The sequence below is a fragment of the Muscardinus avellanarius genome, assembly GCF_963383645.1.
Source record: "Muscardinus avellanarius genome assembly, chromosome: 14".
Lineage (NCBI taxonomy): Eukaryota > Metazoa > Chordata > Mammalia > Rodentia > Gliridae > Muscardinus > Muscardinus avellanarius.
Genome location: NC_137800.1, coordinates 87,417,481 through 87,436,943, shown reverse-complemented (window position 1 = coordinate 87,436,943; position 19,463 = coordinate 87,417,481). Strand labels below are relative to the sequence as shown.

Here is a 19,463-nt window from a genome sequence, read left to right as displayed (position 1 = left end):
CACCTGCCACGTGCCTCTGCGCCTCAGGGACCCCTCCTCCACCCAGGGGCGGGCCGGGTCTGCCCCGAGCTTGCCGCCGGCCGCCCCTGGACCCCCAACCCGCTCGCGGGGCGTCTGCGCCTCCCCGGCCCCGCCCCGGGCCTGGCCGCGCGGATTCTCCCGCCCTCAACTCGGAAGACGGGGCTCCCCGCTCTCCCGAGAAACATTCGCTGCGGGACAAATAAAAATTCCCCCTCGTTTTCTACGTATGGTGTGCGCTCGTCTGTCTGCCGGCGTCTCGAGCTGCAGGGCTGAGTTTGGGAAGGAGGCGCGAGCGGAGCCTGGGAGCCGGCGCCCACCCCGCCGCCCCCTCCCGCGCCCCCCGGTCCCCCGGGGGGGCCGCCGCTCCGACGGGGGCGAGCTGCCACCGCCGCCCGCCCCGGGGCTCCTCCGGGACCCCCGACAAAGGCGGCGGGCGATGGGAAGGGCGGGCCGGCGCAGCTGGCGCTTCCTCCCGAGTCCCCCGAGGGGTCTGAGTCACGGCCGCCGCCCGGGGCCGGGTGGGGGCGGGGGGCGGGCCCCAGCTGTCGGGGCTCCGGCGGGCGGGGCCGGGGCGCCGGGAGCCCGAGTGCAGCCGTCGGCGAGGCGCGCCAGGCCCCGCCCCGCCCGCCCGCGCCCCCTTCCCGCTCCCCATTGTCCTGAGACAAAGCGGCCGCCGCCCCCCGCCCGGCCCGGCCGCCGGCCCGGCCCTCCTCGCGGCCCCGCGCCCCCCCCTCGCTCCAGCCTCCGGATCTCCGGGCCCCTCTCTCCTCCTCTTCCTCTCTCCTCCGGACGCCGCGCTCCTCCGCACCCCTCCCCCGGGCCCCGAGCGCGTGAGTGCACTGGGCGGGCTGGGGCGGTGTCCGCGCCCCGCGCCCCCCGGGCTGGGGCTGCCCTTTTGCGCCCAGGCGGCCTGTCTTGCGGACCTCGGGGTGGGGTGGCCGGCCGAGCCAGGCTTCCGTAGGAGATGGGACCCGGACCCCGGACCCCCCGGCCCCGGGCGGCGGAGGCGTGAGGCGCGCCCCCGAGGCGCAGGGGATGGGGCGGGCGGGCTGGGCGCCGGCTCCCCAAGTCCCCGAGCGGGGCACTTCCCGGCCCGGGCGGGGGGCCGGCTGCGAGGCGCCCCGGGCCCCCGGCCCTCGCTCCCGCGGCCCCTGGGCCCGCGCCCCGTCCCCCTCGGCCCTTCTCCCCGCGCTTCCCGCCCGTCCCTCTCCGCTGACATCCCGAAAGTGCCCGCAACTCTCTAACCCAGCCGCCCGGCCCGGCGCCTGCCTCTTCCCCAGCCCGGACTTTCCTCTCCATCACCCCGCCTGACTCGCCGCCGCCCTCCCTCCTGACCCGGCCCCTCCGCCCCCGTGCCCCTCTCCCCTCCGCTGCCCCCACCCCGGCCCCCCTGGGCCTCTCTGAAGCTCTCCTTCCGGTTCTCTGCCCTCCCTCCAGTGCCCCTAACCCTCACCTTCAGGCGACCATGGCCACCATCCCAGACTGGAAGCTACAGCTGCTAGCCCGGCGCCGGCAGGAGGAGGCTGCGGTCCGAGGCCGGGAGAAGGCCGAGAGGGAGCGGCTGTCCCAGATGCCAGCCTGGAAGCGGGGGCTCCTGGAGCGCCGCCGGGCCAAGCTCGGCCTGGGCCCCGGGGAGCCTGCTCCTGTGCCCGGGACTGCAGAGGCCGGGCCTCCAGACCCAGACGAGCCGGCTGTGCTGCTGGAGGCCATCGGCCCAGTGCACCAGAACCGATTCATCCGGCAGGAGCGACAGCAGCGCCACGAAGAGAGAAAGGCTGGTTCTCTGGAGGCCCGAGAGCGGAGACCCAGCCCTGGCGAGTCAAGAGATCACAGCCCCAAGGGCAGAGAGTCAAAAGAAGAAAGGTTGAGTCCAAGGGAGGCCAGGGAGAGGAGGCTGGGGATAGGCGGAGCCCAGGAGGCCAGCCCCAAGCCTTGGGAGACTCGAGACTGGAGGCAAAGCCCAGGAGAGGGGGGAGACCAGAGCACGAGGCTGTCAGAGGGACGGAAATGGAGGCTGAGCCCCGGGGAAGCTCCAGAGCGGAGTCTGAGATCAGCAGAGCCTAGAGAACCAAGTCCCAGGAGGAAAGAGGTGGCAGAAAGTAGACTGAGCCCAGGGGAGTCTGGCAACCAGAAGTTGGCCTCGACGGAGGCCCATACGTGGAGGCACGACTCCAGAGAGTCTCAGGAACCGAGTTTAGCGCCACCGGAGGCATCGGAGTGGAGGCCGAGTTCGGGAGAAGAGAGGAAACACTATTTGGAGGAATGGGGGAGAAGAGAAGAGACCCCCAGCCCAGAGACGGCCCCAGAAGACATTACAGCGCTGTCAGAGAGCCTGCCGAGGGCGGCTCAAAACTACAACTCCAGCGGATCGGAGGCAGTGGAACAGAGGCCCAGCCCTGTGGAGGACGGTGAGAGAGGCCCGAGGCCGACTGAAGGATGGAAATGGACCCTGAACTCTGGGAAGGCTCGAGAATGGACACCCAGGGACACAGAGACTCCGGTTCAGAGAGCAGAACCTCCCCAGACAGCTGAGCAGCGTCTGGGGCCTCCTGGTGTGGAGGCTGGGGAAGGGGAGGCTGAGAAGGAGGAGGCGGAGGCTCAGAGCAGGCCTCTGAGAGCCCTGCAGAAGCACTCTTCTGCACCCTCCCCCCGCCCGCAGGAGGAGGCTGGGACCGGAGGAGGCCCGGGGCTGCAGGAAGAGGAAGTCCAGGAACCTCCGCACCAGCCGCCAGCCCCGCAGCCTCCCCCACCCCCAGCCCCGGCCGCCCCCCAGCCCCCCGGGGATCCCCTCATGAGCCGCCTGTTCTATGGGGTGAAGGCAGGGCCAGGCCTGGGGGCCCCCCGCCGCAGCGGACACACCTTCACCGTCAACCCCCGGCGGTCCCTGCCCCCGGCCAGCCCGGCCACCCCGCCGGCCACCCCTGCCACAGGTGATGCCGCAGGCCCGGGCGCTGGGAAGAAGCGGTACCCGACTGCCGAGGAGATCTTGGTTCTGGGGGGCTACCTCCGCCTCAGCCGCAGCTGCCTTGCCAAGGGGTCCCCGGAGAGACGCCACAAACAGGTAGGGGAGCGAGCCAGCCAGACTTCTTAGAAGCCCACCTGCGCGCTCTCCGGCCTCTCCGGTCTTTCCTGCTTTTTTATAGCCTGTGCTCGGGTCTTCCTTTATTCCTGAGGCTTAATTCCCGCCGCCTCCCTTCCTCCCGCCGACACACACCCTTCCTCCTGGTAGCCTCCTCGGCCATTCATTCAGAGCGCCGGGATCCTGCCCCGCCATCCCGGCTGCTCGGGGTGTGTCGTTCTTAGGGTGTACCCTCGCTGGTCTTTCTTTCTTTCAGGCTCTGGTCCCCCCCCCCCCTTCCTCTGAGTCTGTGACCCACCCCGGCCCATCTGGTGGGAGAGGGAGAGGACAGCTTTGAAGTCCTGAGGGTCACTGGGATGCGAGTGTAACTTTGAGAAGCGTGTGTGGAGGGGGGTCTGGGTTCTAAGGAGAAATGGGAGGAACCGTGATCAGGGGAAAGTCTAAGGAGGTCTGTAATCCCAGTGCTGAGGAGGCTGAGACCGGAGGGTTTTTGCAGGGTTTTGTTCTTGTTTGTATTGGGATTAAACCCAGGGGTATTCTACCCCTGACCTACATGCCCACCCCTTTTAATTTCTTTATTTTGGTGGCGCATGTTTGTAATCCCAGCATTCGGGAGGCTGAGACAGGAGGATTGTGGTTTGCAGACAGCCTCAGCTACTTAGTGAGGCCCTCTGCAACTCAGTGAGACCTGGTTTCAAAAGATAATAAAAAATAGGGCTGGAGGTGTAGCTCGGAGGTAGAATGCCCTGGATTCCATCCCCAGTACCACAAAAACAAACAAACAACAACAACAAACCAGGGTTCCCACTAAATTGCTAAAGGGCTTGCTAAACTGCTGAGGCTGGCCTCAAACCTGCTTTCTTCTTGTCTCAGCCTCCCAAGTAAGGGGATCACAGGCATGCACCACGGGGGTAGGCTAAGAAGACTGCAGGTTTGAGGCCAATATGGAATGAATTCGTGAAATGCTGTTTCAAAACAAAAAATAACATGGCTGGACATGGTGATGTGCACCTGTAATCCCAGTACTTGAGAGGCTGAGACAGGAAGTTTCGAGTTTAGCCCCAGCCACAGAATGAAGCTCTGAGTGAGTTGGTGAGACTTTGTTTCAAGATAAAAAATACAATTAAATAGGGTGGGGAGCATAGCTCAAAGGTAGAAAGCCTCTGAGTTGCATCCCAAGTACAGAACAAAGAAAAGTGGTACAGGTCTGTAATCCCAATACTTGGGAGGCTGAGACTAGAGGATCACAGATTTGAGGCCAACCTCAGCAATTTAGTGAGACCCTAATTTAAAATAAAAATTAAAGCCAGGTGTGGTGGCACACACTTGTAATCCCAGTACTTGAGAGGCTGAGACAGAAGGATAGAAGGTTCATGGCCAGCTTCAGGCAGGGTTACTTAATGAAGCCCTCCACAACTTAATGAAACCCTGTTTCAAATTAAAAAATAAAAAGCAGGGCATGGTGGCACACACTTGTAATCCCAGCATTTGAGAGGCTGAAACAGGAGGATCATGGTTCGTGGACAGCCTCGGCTACTTAGTGAGGCCCTCTGCAACTCAGTGAGACCTGGTTTCAAAATAAAGAATAAAAAATAGGGCTGGGGGTGTAGCTCGGAGGTAGAATGCCCCTGGGTTCTATCCCCAGTACTGCTAAATAAATAAATAAATAAATAAATAAATAAATAAAATAAAGCTGGGGTGTAGCCCAGCGTGGTGGCACACACTTGTAATCCCCGCACTTGGGAGGCGGAGACAGGAGGATGGCGCCTGTTCGAAGTCAGCCACGCTGGCTTAAGAGACCCTGTTTCCAAATAAAAAGTAAAAAATAGGTCTGGGAGTGTAGCCTGGAGGTAGAAGGGCTTCCAGGAACCCCAGTACCACCAAAAAAAAAAAAAGCTGGGGTGTAGCTCAGAGGTAGGATGCCCCTGGGTGTGACTTCCTGTGCCGGGAGGTGGGGAGGACTTCCGGGATAGAGGGGGAGGGATGTTGGAAAAAACTGGCCGAAGAGCAGAGAGAAGGCTTTTGAGGCCCCCAGTCTGCCCCATGGGAGAGGCACACAGAAGCCATTTGAAGTGGGTGACCCCGGGGTTGCGCACCCCCAGCTGGGCCACTGCTTCGGACAGTACTCCCTTCTCTCATGGGACAAGAAAAGCCTTCTCCTCTTCCCAAATGCCCGCAGCCCCCACTGCCCCGCTCTTCCTCCCTGGGCTTCCCCTCCCTCCCCAGGACTGGCTCAGCCCTCCGTGTTTCCCTCTCTTCCTGCCACCCTGGCCTCTCCCTCCCCTTGGGGTAGAGAAAGAGAGAAGTATGTTTGGAAGGCACCCAGCCCAGAGCGGGACTGGCCGGGCGCAGCCTGGGAACTGGGGACTGGGTGGGGTGACGCGCAGAGAGGGGCAGAGGTGAGACTGGACAGGGCGGCAGGGACGTGGGTGCAGCCGGCTGACTTCTGCCCCCGGCCCAGGCCAAATCCTTCCCGCACACACCAGCCAGCTCTCGGCTTGAAAATCCCTGGGGAAAGAGCAGTCACTGGGGCGTCTCCAGCCACAGTCCCTCCACCCATCACCGGCCCAGGAGCCTGGGAAGCCCCGTCTCATCCGCGGCCCATGTTGATTTCTTTTTCTGTTTTCTTTCTTTTTTTTTCTCTTTGTACTGGTGATTGAACCCAGAGACATTCTACCCCTGACCTACACCTCCCAGCCCTTTTTTTTTTTTAAATTTTGAAACAGGGTCTCTAAATGGTTAAAGATCTCACTAAATTGCTGAGGTTGGCCTCAAATCTACAATCTTCCTATCTCAGCCTCCCGAGTACTAGGATTTCAGATGGCCACCACCACACCCAGCCTGCTCATATTCATTCTCCCTCTCTCTCTCTCTCTCTCCCTCCCTCCCTCCCTCCCTTCCTCTCTCCCTCCCTTTCTTTGGTATTAGCCATTGAAGCCAGAGGCATTCTACCTCTGAGCTATACCCCTGACCCTTTTTTTTTTTCTTTCTTTTTGTGGTACTAGGGGTGGAACCCAGAGGCTTTCTACCTCCGAGCTACACTTCCCAGACCATTTCATATTTTATTTGGAAACAGGGTCTCACTAAGTTGCTGAGAGCCTCACTAAGTAGCTGAGGCTGGCTTCGAACCCGTGCGATCCTCCTGTCTCAGCCTCCCAAGCGCAGGGATTACAAGCGTGCGCCACCACGCCCGGCACCCCTGGTCCTTTTAAATTTTTATTTAGAAACAGTCTCTGCTAGCTTGCTGAAAGTCTTGCTAAATTGCTGAGGCGGCCTCCAAGCTATGAGCCTCCGGTCCCAGTCTCCCAAGTACCAGGGATTATCGGCAGGCAACCGCCAAACCCGGCTCTCCAATTTGTTTTTGCGTCTTCTGTGTCAGTGAGAAACCACAGGGGCTAAGTTTTGGGTGAGAAACCACAGGGGCTAAGTTTTGGGTGAGAAACCACAGGGGCTAAGTTTTGGGTGAGAAACCACAGGGGCTAAGTTTTGGGTGAAGCTGGTAGCTGTCATTTGCTCCACCCCAGTTGATCATGGAAGCTTAAACTCTGGGCCCTGAGCCTGCTACTTGGGAGCCCGGGAGCCCTCTGAGAGCTCCCAGCCCTCTCCCTCCAGGCCTGGGCAGAGGCAGAGGACATTCTCCCAGGGTGAGGTATTCAGAAAAGTCACTTCCTACTGAGGTTGGCTCACCCTCGGGACGGGACGCAGCTTGTGCCTTTGGGAAGGCGACACAGACGCGGATAGTCAGGAGCTCGAAGCCCAGGGCCATTTGAGAGGAGCCAGGAGCCCAGTGCACAGTAGGACCCACGACGGTGACCAGGCCGAGGTCCAAACAGGAAGCCTGGCGTGGGGCCGGAAGGCCAGTGGGGCTGAGGGCAAGGCCGGGCCCTGGGCCTGCCAGAACTGTGTTCAGGATGTGGTGAGCGAATAAGGAAGCGCTGGGGTGGGGTGGGGTGGGGTGGGGTGGGAAGGAGGCCTCCACCTCCCCTCTCTGTGCCTCATCCTGGGGCTGCTCTGACCCAGCCCACCGCGCTCCCTGCCCCCCACCTTCCCTAAATAACTTCTGTCTGCAGGCTGCTCCCAGCCCTGCCATCGGGAGAGGAGTCCCAGCCCATCACTGAGCTCAGGCCGCTCTGGCTGGGACCTGCCTGCCTGTGTCTGTCTCGGTCTCTCTCTCTCCCCCCCTTGTGACCTTATATAGCTGATGAGAAGATCGGGTGAGTCACCTCCCGTCTTTGCCCCCCACCCCCATGCAGGCTGCGCATTCCTCAGAAACCCAGTCAGAAGATGGAGCGAGGAAGGGGGGGCTCAGACATAGGCTGAACAAGTAAAAAGAATCCTTCTGCAGAGGAAGTAATAAGCTATAGGGCTTGTTACCCCCTTGGGAATGTGAGGGAACAGGATATAAGAGAAACAGAAATGGGCTCCCAGACATTTGGGTGGTAACTATTGGTAACATCAGAAAGCAAGCTGAGCCAGGGATGGTGGCGCACACCTGGAATCCCAGTACTTGGGAGGCTGAGACAGGAGGGTCGCAGGTTCATAGCCAGCCACAGCAATTTGACCTAGTGAGACCCTGTTTCAAAAAAATAAATAGGCCGGGCGTGGTGGCGCACACTTGTAATCCCTACGCTTGGGAGGCAGAGACAGGAGGATCGTGTAGGTTCGAAGCTAGCCTCTCTGGGTTAAGAGACCCTGTTTCCAAATAAAGATATTTTTAAAAATAGGTCTGGGAGTGTACCCCGGAAGTAGAAGGGTTTCCAGGAACCCCAGTACCACCACCAAAAAAATAAAAAAATAAAAAATAAAAATAATAGTGGTGGTGCACACTTGTAATCCCAGCACTTGAGAGGCTGAGACAGGAGCAGCATGCAGGTTTTGAAGCCAGCCGCAGCTACTTAGTGAGGCTCTCAGCAGCTTGGTGAGACGTTTCAAAATAAAATGTAAGCCGGGCGTGGTGGCGCACGCTTGTAATCCCCGCTCTTGGGAGGCGGAGACAGGAGGATCTGAGGATCGCGCTGGTTCTGAGCCAGCCTCACTGGCTTAAGAGACCCTGTTTCCAAATAAAAAATATTAAAAAAAAAAAAGGTCTGGGAGTGTAGCCCAGAGGTAGAAGGGCTTCCAGGAACCCCCGTACCAAAATAAATAAATAAATAAATAAATAAATAAATAAATAAATAAATAAATTAAATAAAATAAAATGTAAGCCGGGCGTGGTGGCTCACGCTTGTAATCCCAGCATTCAGGAGGCTGAGACCGGAGGATCGCGGTTTGCGGACAGCCTCAGCTACTTAGTGAGGCCCTCTGCAACTTAGTGAGACCCTGTTTCAAAAAAATAAAGAATAAAAAAATAGGGCAGGGAGCCAGGCATGGTGGCACACACTTGTAATTTCCGCGCTTGGGAGGCTGAGACAGGAGGTTCGCACAGGTTCGAAGCCAGCCTCAGCTACTTAGTGAGGCTCTCAGCAACTTAGACCCTGTTTCCAAATAAAATAGAAAATAGGTCTGGGAGTGTGACCTGGAGGTAGAAAGCCCCTGGGTTCTACCCCCAGTACCACCAAAAAAAAAAAAAAAAAAAAAAAAAAAGGGCAGAGGGTGTAGGTCAAATGCCCCTGGGTTCCATCCCCAAACCCGCAAAAAAAAAAAAAAAAAAAAATTCCCAGCACCACAAAAATAAATATATAAACAAATAAATAGGGCTAAGAGTGTAACTAAAGATAGAATGCCCCAAGGTTCAATTTCCAGTATCACACAAAAAAAAAAAAAAAAAAAAAAGCCAGGTGCAGGCTTGTAATCCCAGCATTAGGGAGGCTGAGACAAGAGAATGGGGGTTTGTGGACAGCCTCAGCTACTTAGTGAGGCCCTTTGCAATTCAATGAGAAGACCCTGTTTCAAAATAAAGAATAAAAAATAGGGCTGGGGGTGTAGCTTAGAGGTAGAATGCCCCTGGGTTCCATCCCCAGACCCGCAAAAATAAATAAATACATAATAAATAGGGCTGGCGGTGTAACTCAGGGGTAAAACTCCTCTGGGTTTAATCCCCAGTACTACAGAAAAAGGAAAAAAAGAAAAGAAAAAAGACTTGGGGGAAAAAGTGTCTTTGCAAGCCGGGCATGGTGGCACATGTTTGTAATCTCAGCACTTGGCAGGCTGAGACAGGAGCATCTCAGGCTTGTGGCCAGCCTCAGCTACCTCCAGGCCCTCTGCAACTTCGTATCTCTTAGTGAGAACTGGGAGTAGAGCTCCCAGGTAGAATGTCCCTGTGGTCAATCCCCAGTACTGCAAAAAATGCATTTGCGTTTTTGAACATGTGCAGACGTGTGTGTGTGTGTGTGTGTGTGTGTGTGTGTGTGTGTGTGTGTGTTTGAACATGTGCAGACGTGTGTGTGTGTGTGTGTGTGTGTGTGTGTTTGAACATGTGCAGACGTGTGTGTGTGTGTGTGTGTGTGTGTGTGTGTGTGTGATGCTAGGGATTTAACTCAGGGACATTCTATCTCTGAGCTACACACCTGCAGGCCTATTTTATTTTTTATTTTGAAACGGGGTCTCACTAAATCGCTGCAGATGATTTAAACCTGCGATCGTCCTGTCTCAGCCTCCCAAGTACTGGGCATGGCCGGCTCTAGCTTTTCCCCCAATTGCAACGGGAGCCACTGCAGGGTTTGGAGCCAAGGAGTCAACTCACAGCCCCTGAATCCCAGTTTTCCATAGGGCCTCAGGTGTCACATCCCATCCAGCCATTAGCAACCGGTTCCCCAGGCCCATCCTCACACCCCAGCCCATGGGAGAGCGATGCAGGGCGCCAGCCGCAGGGCTCCCCAAACAGGCGCCAGGGAAGGCCAGAGCAGCTCACTTGGAAAGCCCCGTTTGTCTCCCTAATCCCCGTGGCCCCTGCGTTAATCCCCAAGTCACCCCCTGAGCTTCTTAAGAAGACAGAGGGGACAGGAAAAAGGCAGGGAGAACAGCTGGGGCTCCCTGCTCCTCAGACAAAAAGGATTTCCAGCCCCTCTCTGGCTATTGTTAATACTAGGGGCTGAACTGGGGGAGGGGTGGCGTTCTACCTCGTGAGTTACACCCCCAGCCCTATTTTACTTTTTAATATAGAAACAGGATCTGGTTGGCTAAGTTGTTGAGGCTGGCCTCAAGCCTGTATAGTACTGACTCAGCCTCCCAAACACTGGGATTACAGGTGTGTGCCACCTTGCTCAGCAAGTCTTTTTCTTTTTCTTTGTGGTGCTAAGGGATGGAACCCAGGGCCTCCTGCATGCGTGGCAGGTGCTTTACCACTGAGTTACATCCCTCGCCCTTTTTTTTTTTTTTTTTTTTTGTACTGGGGATTGAACCCAGGAGAATTTTATCCTAAAATATACCCCTAGTCCTATTTTTTATTTATTTTTTTGTTTGGTACTGGGAATTGAACCCAGGGACATTCTATCTTTGAGCTATACCCCCAGCCCTATTTTTTCTTCTTTATTTTGAAACAAGGACTCACTAAATTGCAGAGGCTTGCTCACTAAGTAGCTGAGACTGGCTGTGAACCTGCGATCCTCCTGTCTCAGCCTCCCAAGTACTAGAATTAAAAATGTGTTGCCAGGCATGGTGGCGCACGCTTGTAATCCCCGCGCTTGGGAGGCGGAGACAGGAGGATCGCGCAGGTTCGAAGCCAGCCGCGCAGGTTCGAAGCCAGCCGCGCTGGCGTAAGAGACCCTGTTTCAAAAATATAAAATAGGTCTGGGAGCGTAGCCCGGAGGTAGAAGGGCTTCCAGGAACCCCAGTACCACAAAAAAAAAAAAAAGAAATGTGTTGCCAGGGCCGGGCGTGGTGGCGCACGCTTGTAATCCCCGCGCTTGGCAGGTGGAGACAGGAGGATCGAGCAGGTTCAAAGCCAGCGTGCTGGTTTAAGAGACCCTGTTTCCAAATAAAAGGTATAAAATAGGTCTGGGAGTGTAGCCCGGAGGTAGAATGGTTTCCAGGAACCACAGTACCACCAAAAAAAAAAAAAAGTGTGCCGCCACTCCTGGCTTCAAGCCCTATTTTTTATGCTTTATTTTTTGAAACAGGGTCTCACTGAGTTACAAAGGGCCTCACTAAGTAGCTGAGACTATCTGTGAACCTTAATCCTCCTGTCTCGGCTTCCCAAATGCTGGGATTACAAGTGTGTGCCTGGCTCAGCCCTATTTTTTTATTTTCTTTACTCCCCCCCCCCCTTTTGGAACTGGGGATTGAACCTTAGGGGCATTCTACCTCCAAGCTACATCACCCAGCCCTATCCTCTGTGTGTGTGTGTGTGTGTGTGTGTGTGTGTGTGTGTGTGTGTGTGTGTGTTGTACTAGGGGTGGCACCCAGGGGCTTTTCTATTTCCAGGCTACACTCCCAGACTTATTTTTTATACTTTATTTGGAAACAGGGTCTCATTAAGTTGCTGAGAGCCTCACTAAGTAGCTGAGGCTGGCTTTGAACCTGTGCAATCTTCCTGTCTCAGCCTCCCAAGTACTGGGATTCCTAGCATATGCCACCATGCCCGGCTCTATTTTTTATTCTTTATTTTGAAACAGGGTCTCACTAAGTTTTGAGGTCTTCACTAAGTAGCTGAGGCTGGCTGTGAATCTGTTATCCTCCCGTCTCAAGCTCCCAAGTAATGGAATTACAAGCATGCACCACCAAGCCCAGCTCCCAGCCCTTTTTTATTTTATTTTGAAACAAGGTCTCACTAGATTGTTGAGAGTCTCACTACTTGCTGAGACTGCCCTTGAACCTGCAATTCTCCTGTCTCGGCCTCCCAAATGTAGGGATTACACTACACGCAGGCACCACCATGCCCTGCTGCAAGAACCTGTTTCAAAATAAAAAATAAAAGTGGGGCGTGGTGGTGCACACTTGTAATCCCAGCATTTGGGAGGCCGAGACAGGAGGATTACGGTTCTCAGGTGGCCTCAGCTACTTAGTGAGGCCCTTTGCAACTCAATGAGACCCTGCTTCAAAATAGCCAGGCGTGGTGATGCACGCTTGTAATCCCCTCTTGGGAGGCTGAGACAGCAGGATCGCACAGGTTCGAAGCCAGCCTCAGCTACTTAGTGGGAGGCTTACTTAGAGGCTCTCAGCAATTTAGCGAGACCCTGTTTCCAAGTAAAAAAATAAAATAGGTCTGAGAGTATAGCCCAGAGGTAGAAAACCCCTGGGTTCCATCACCAGTACCACCAAAAATATATAAATAAAAAAATAAAAAAAATAAAGAATAAAAAATAAGACTGGGGGTGTAGCTTGGAGGTAGAATGCCCCTGGGTTCCAACCCTAGTACTGTAAAAAATAAATAAATAAATAAATAAAAATAAATCCCATTAAGATGTATGAGGATATTTATTTAAAAAACACAAAAAGATGTATGACTACAATGCACCAATAAAAATTATTTAAAATTTTTTTTCATGTTTTCTCTCTCTCTCTCTCTTTTTTTTTTGTGGTACTGGGGATGGAACTCAGGGGCTTTTCTACCTCCGGTCTATACCCCCAGACCTATTTTCTATTTTATCTGTAAACAGGGTCTCATTAAGTTGCTGAGAGCCTCACTAAGTAGCTGAGGCTGGCTTCGAACCTGTGCGATCCTCCTGCCTCAGCCTCCCAAGCGCGGGGATTACAAGTGTGCACCGCCACACCGAACTAAAAAAATTTTTTTTACAAGCGTGGTGGCGCACGCTTGTAATCCCCATGCTTGGGAGGCGGAGACAGGAGGATCACGCTGGTTCGAAGCCAGCCTCCCTGGCTTCAGAGACCCTCTTTCCAAATAAAAATATAAAATGGGTCTGGGAGTGTAGCTCGGAGGTAGAAGGGTTTCCAAGAACCCCAGTACCACCAAAATAAAAAGAGAGAGAGAGACCCTGTTTTCAAATAAAAAGTATCAAATAGGTCTGGGAGTGTAGCCCTGAGGTAGAAGGGTTCTATCCCCAGTACCACCAAAAAATATATATATATAATAATAAGTAAAATAAAAACTTCTGGGGGTGTAGCTCAGAGGCAGAATTCCCCTGGGTTCAGTCGAAAGAGGTAAAGAGAAAAAGAAAGAAAGAGGAAAGGAAGGAAGAAAGAAAAAGAAATTAGGGGAGGGAGGGAGGGAGGGAGAAGGGCCCCCTCCCCGCGGTGCGAGCTGGCCGCCTCCTCTTCCTCGCTCAGCTCAAGATCTCCTTCAGCGAGACGGCCCTGGAGACCACGTACCAGTACCCCTCCGAGAGCTCGGTCCTGGAGGAGCTGGGCCCGGAGCCCGAAGACCCCGGCGCCCCCAGCCCCGCGGCGGCCCAGCCCGACGACGACGAGGACGAGCCCGAGCCCCCGGGCGGGCTGCGCTCCAAGGCCCTGCTCGTGGGTAAGCGGCGTGCCCGGGGCGCCCCCTGGCGGCGGAGCCCTGCGCCAGCCCTTACAGATGGGGAAACTGAGGCCCCGGGGAGCGAGGCGCGCATTGAGTCTATTCCAGAATGAGGGCGCTTTCTGGGTGTTCTGCACTTGCTAGAAACCCAGAGGTTGGCAAGGTGGCTCGAGTTTGACTTCCAGCTTGTGTCTGATGTGTGGCGTGACCTCTAAAAATGATCTGACCTCCGGCCCCAGTTTATCATTTATGAAATGAGGTTAATAATAACTACCACCTCCGGAGCCGGGCGTGGTGGCGCACGCTTGTAATCCCAGTACTTGGGAGGCTGAGACTGGAGGATCGCCTCAGCTACTTAGTGAGGTCCTTTGAAACTCAGTGAGACCCTGTTTCAAAATAAAGAATAAAACACAGGTTCGAAGCCAGCCTCAGCTACTTAGTGAGGTTCTCAGCAACTTAGTGAGATCCTGCTTCCAAATAAAATATAAAATAGGTCTGGGAGTATAGCCTGGAGGTAGAAAGCCTCTGGGTTCCACCCCCAGTACCACCAAAAAAAAAAAAAAAATATATATATATATATATATAGTAAGTCTGGGAGTGTAGTCCGGAGGTAGAAGGACTTCCAGGAACCCCAGTACCACCAAAAAAAAAAAAAAAATATATATATATATATATAGTAAGTCTGGGAGTGTAGTCCGGAGGTAGAAGGACTTCCAGGAACCCCAGTACCACCCAAAAAAAAAAAAAAAAATATATATATATATAGTAAGTCTGGGAGTGTAGTCCGGAGGTAGAAGGACTTCCAGGAACCCCAGTACCACCCAAAAAAAAAAAAAAGAGAGAGAGAGAGAATTAAAAAGTAGGGCTGAGGGTGTAACTTGGAGGTAGAATGCCCCTGGGTTACATTTCCAGTACTGCAAAAAATATTATTATTTATCCTATTAATATAATGTTATTATTTCTTTCTGGGGCTGGAAACGTAGCTCACTGGTAGAGCACTTGCCCAGCATGCAGAAAGCCCTTGATTAGACCCTCAGCAGCACGACAAAAATAATAACGATAATAGCGGGCCAGGCTTTGTGGTGCACGCTTGTAATCCCAGTACTTGGGAGGCTGAGACAGAAGGGTCATGGGTTCGCAGCCAGCCTCAGCTACTTAGTGAGGCCCTCCGCAACTTAGCAAGACCCTGTTTCAAAATGAAGAAAAAAAACTAGGGCTGAGGGTATAGCTCGAAGGTAGAATGTTCCTGGGTTCAATCCCCAGTACCACCCAGAAACAAAACAATGATAATAACAACAATAATAACTACCTTCTAGCAGGGTGTGGTGGCGCACGCTTGTAATCCCCGCACTTGGGAGGCAGAGACAGGAGGATCGCGCAGGTTCGAAGCCAGCCCCGCGCGCTGGCTTAGGAGACCCTGTTTCCACATAAAAATGTAAAAATAGGTCTGGGAGTGTAGCCCGGAGGTAGAAGGGCTTCCAGGAACCCCAGTACCACCAAAATAATAATAATAATAATAATAATAATAATAATAACAACTACCTTCTGCAGGTATTGAGGGATTAATTTTTGTAAAGCACCTAGAACTACAGCCAATATTAATTATTTAACCTCCTCTGGGGTAACTGTGATATTAGTCAAGGTATAAGAATGCCTAGCATGGAGTCAGGTGTGGTGGTGCGCACCGGTAATCCCAGCATTTGGGAGGCTGAGGCAGGAGGATTGCAAGTTCAAGGCCAACCTCAGCCAAATAGCAAGGCCCTCAACAACTTAGCAAGACCCAGCCAGCTTCAAAATAAAAATCAAGCAAGGTGCAGTGGTACATGTCTGTAATTCCTGGACTCAGGAGTTGAGACAGGAGGTTTGCAGGTTTGAGGCCAGAGCATGATAACTTAGCAAGACTCTGTTTCAAAATAAAAAATAAAATAGTGTGCAGGTGCAGCTCAGTGGTAGAACAGCTCTGGGCTGAATCCCCCGTAGCACATGCACATAAAAATAAAAGCCGGGCGTGGTGGGCGCGCTTGTAATCCCAGCATTGGGGAGGCTAAGACAGGATCGCGGTTCAGGGACAGCCTCAGCTACTCAGTGCGGCCCTCTGCAACTCAGTGAGACCCTGTTTCAAAATAAAATATAAAATAGGTCTGGGAGTATAGCCCGGAGGTAGAAAGCCTCTGGGTTCCACCCCCAGTACCACACACACAAAAAATAATAAAGAATAAAAATAGGGGTGGGAGGGTGTGGCTCAGAGGTAGAATGCCACTGGGTTCCATCCCCAGTACCGAAAAAGAAAAAAGAAAAATAAAGAAAAAAGGGCTGGGAGTACAGCTCTGAGATAGCAAGCCCCTGGGCTCAAATCCTAGTACCAAAATAAAGAATGCTCAGCACAGAATCTGAGTTTGGTGATGACTACTGTTCGTGGTGATAAGTTACCGGGACATGGGCAGGCGATCTGTGGGACTTCTTGTATGCCAGCCTCCTCAATTTGGGAATGGCCGAAAGGACGGGAGGCGAGGCCGTCCCTCTCATTCTCTGTCCGTACTATTCCTCCTCTCCTGCAGATGAGTCCTGCCGGCGGTGACCGTCTTTCGATGGAGGAACCCACATCCCACCTCTCTCCTTCCCCGAGCTGAAGGTCATGGCGCCCAAGGATGGAGCGCCCTCAGCCCCTGGAAATGAGACTGGCAGAGAAGGGCAGCCAGCATCTTCCAAGTCGCGTGCCCCATCTCGTTTGGGGGGCAGTGCCAATTGCCCCGTTCCCACCCTCACCCTGGTCCCTGGCGTGGGGGAGGCCGAGCGGGCTGGAGCAGCCTGGGTGACCCCAGGTCCCTGGAAGAGCACAGATCTCGCTGGGAGGTGGAAAGGGAGCGCCCCATCTCCACGACAGCTTTCCTTGACTCCCCAATACCCCTGGGGCCCCCCAGGATTTAAGCGCCCCCTCTCCCTGGGAGGCGCAACCCCACTCCGTTCACAGGCACGTCCCCTCCTCGGCCTTGTCCCATTGTTTACAACAGCCTAGTTTACAAACCCCAAGGGCTCCCAGCCCCAGCTGCCAGGCCGGGCCGCAGGCCACGCCCACCGGACCGCAGGCCACGCCCATCGCCACGCCCCTCCTGGGAACCCGGGCGGGGGTCGCCTCCACTGCTCAGTATTACCGCGCCTCGGCTTTCCCCCAGAGGGGAGCCTAGGAATCTTAACTCTGCCCCCACTAAAGGCATTTAATTCTGCTCCGAGTCATTCACACTTGAATCCAATCGCTGTGGCGTGAGGCGCCTCAGGAGGCGGCCCGCCTCCCCGGCCCCTTCTTTTCCATTGACTGGTTTCTTTTTAACTTTCTGTAATAAAATGGAGCTCTCTCCGACTCCCCTGCAGTGTGTGTGTGTGTGTGTGTGTGTGTGTGTGTGTGTGTGTGTGTGTGTGTGTGACTAGATTGAATACAGCAGCATTCTATCACTGAGCTATACCTACCCTGCCCTTTTTGTGTTTTATTTTGAGACCGTCTTGTTAAATTGCCCAGGCTGGACCGGGCATGGTGGGGCACGCTTGTAATCCCAGCATTTCGGAGGCTGAGACCGGAGGATCGTGGTTTGTGGACAGCCTCAGTTACTTAGTGAGGCCCTCCGCAACTTAGTGAGACCCGGTTTCAAAATAATAAAAAATAGGGCAGGGGGTGTGGCTCGGAGGTCAAATGCCTCTGGGTTCCATCCCCAGACCTGCAAAAATAAATAAATAAATAAATAAAAATTAAAAAAATAAACTCAGCCAGGCATGGTGGTGCACGCTTGTAACCCCAGCATATGGGAGGCTCGGACAGGAGGATCACGGTTTGCAGATAGCCTAGCTACTTAGTGAGGCCCTTTGCAAATCAGTAAGACTATGTTTCAAAAGAAAGAATAAAAAATAGGGCTGGAGGTGTAGTTTAGAGGTAGAATGCCCCTGGGTTCCATCCTTAGTACCACAAAAAAGTAAATAAAAACAAACAAACAGACTGGGCTGGGCATGGTGGCTTATGTTTGTAATCCCAGTACTTGGGAGGTTGAGACAAGAGGATTACAGGTTAGAGGACAGCCTTAGGAAGTAGTGAGATTCCCAACAACCTCAAGACATCCTGTTTCAAAACAAAAATAAAATAGGTCTGGGGATGTAGCTCAGAGGTAGAATGCCCCTGGGTTCAATCCTCAGTAGCAAACATAAATAAATAATAAATAAATAAATAAATAATAAAAATTTTAAAAGGGCTGGTGGGCCACATGCCTGCAATATCAGTACTTGGGAGGCTGAGAAAGCACTGCAGGTTCATAGTCTCAGCAACTTAGTGAGCACCTCTGAAATTTAGTGAAAGAGACTTTGTTTCAGAATAAAAACAAAACAGGGCTCTGGCAGTAGCTGAGGAGTAGAATGCTCCTAAACTACATTTAATCCCCAGTCCACAAACAAAGGGGGGCTTGGGCTCTAGCTCTGAGGTAGAATGATCCTGGGTTCAACACCCGGTAACAAAAAAAAAAAAATTTTTTTTGGGGGGGGGAAGTACTAGGGTTGGAAACCAGGAGCATTCTACCTCTGAGCTATGTATGCCCCATCTCTATTTTTTATTCTTTATTTTGAAACAAGGTCTCACTGAGTTGCAGAGGGCCTCACTAAGTAGCTGAGGCTGCCCCTGAACCGCAATCCTCCTGTCTCAGCCTCCCAAATGCTGGGATTACAAGCGTGCACCACCACGTCCAGCCCCCCCCCCCAATTTTTTTTAAAATCACACACAATGCCGGTCGTGGTGGCGCACGTGCTTGGGAGGCAGAGACAGGAGGATAGCGCAGGTTCAAGCCAGCCGCGCTGGTTTAAGAGACACTGTTTCTAAAAATAAAATAGAGCTGGGAGTGTAGCCCGGAAGTAGAAGGGCTTCCAGGAACCCGAGTACCACCAAAAAAAATCACACACACACACACACACCCCAAGACAAAACAATATATTAGATAAACTGATCTTAACCCATGTCTGACTCCTTTCTTTAGTTTGGAGATTTTGTGTGTGGGAGGGTGGTATTGGGGTTCCTGGAAGCCCTTCTACCTCCGGGCTACACTCTCAGACCTATTTTATACTTTTTATTTGGAAACAGGGTTTCGCTGGCTTCAAACCTGCATGATCCTGCTGTCTGTGCCACCACGCCCAGTTTGAGATTTTTTCTTTTCTTGAACAGCTTTCCCCAGTTTTCCCAGTTTCCTCTTACTTGGGGGTCCCTATTATGCCTAACCTGTATCCGCTCTGCTACGCATACCAGTCTTAGCGGAGGTCACGCCTAATCAGATGGACTAATCTTTCATAAATTTTAGCTGATCTTCCCATGTTAAATAGAATCCATCCTGCCTATCTTGAATTACTACCACTATTACTACTACTACAGCTGCGGTTACTACTTGAGATTCACTCCAGGGAACTCAACCTTTAAGCTACACCCCCAGCCTTTTTTATTTTTATTTTTTGTGTAGTATTAGGGATGGAACCCAGGGGCATTCTACCTTCAAGCTACACACCCAGCCCTATTTTGTATTCTTTATTTTGATACAGGGTCTCACTGAGTTGCAAAGGGCCGCACTAAGTAGATGAGGCTGGCCAGGAACCACGATTCTGCTGTCTCAGCCTCCCAAATGCTGACATTACAAGCGTGCTCCACCACGCCCGGCTCCCAGCCTTTTTATTTTGAAACAGGGTCTCCCTAAATTGAAAGTCTGGCTAAATTGCTGACCTGCAATGGGCCTGTCTCAGACTCCCAAGTAGTGGGATTACAGACATTCCACATGATGTCCAACTTATTTATTTATTTATTTATTTGTGGCTCTGGGGATGGACCTCAGAGGCATTTTACCTCCGAGCTACACCCCCTGCCCAATTTTTTATTCTTTATTTTGAAACAGGGTCTCGAGTTGTGGAGGGTCTAAGCAGCTGAGGCTGTCCGCGAACCGCGATCCTCTGGTCTCAGCCTCCCAAATGCTGGGATTACAAGCATGCGCAAGCCGG

At 53.3% G+C, this 19,463-nt stretch overlaps 1 protein-coding gene across 1 annotated transcript; it reads left to right on the top strand.

Moving 5' to 3' along the window:
- Window positions 1-1,486: 1,486 nt before the first annotated feature.
- On the top strand, window positions 1,487-13,567 carry PPP1R18 (protein phosphatase 1 regulatory subunit 18; the record flags this gene model as incomplete). Its single annotated transcript, XM_080710359.1, has 2 exons — window positions 1,487-3,082; window positions 13,265-13,567. 2 exons carry the CDS (start codon window positions 1,487-1,489, stop codon window positions 13,565-13,567), a joined length of 1,899 nt encoding a protein of 632 aa, XP_080566485.1.
- Between the last annotated feature and the right edge of the window lie 5,896 nt (window positions 13,568-19,463).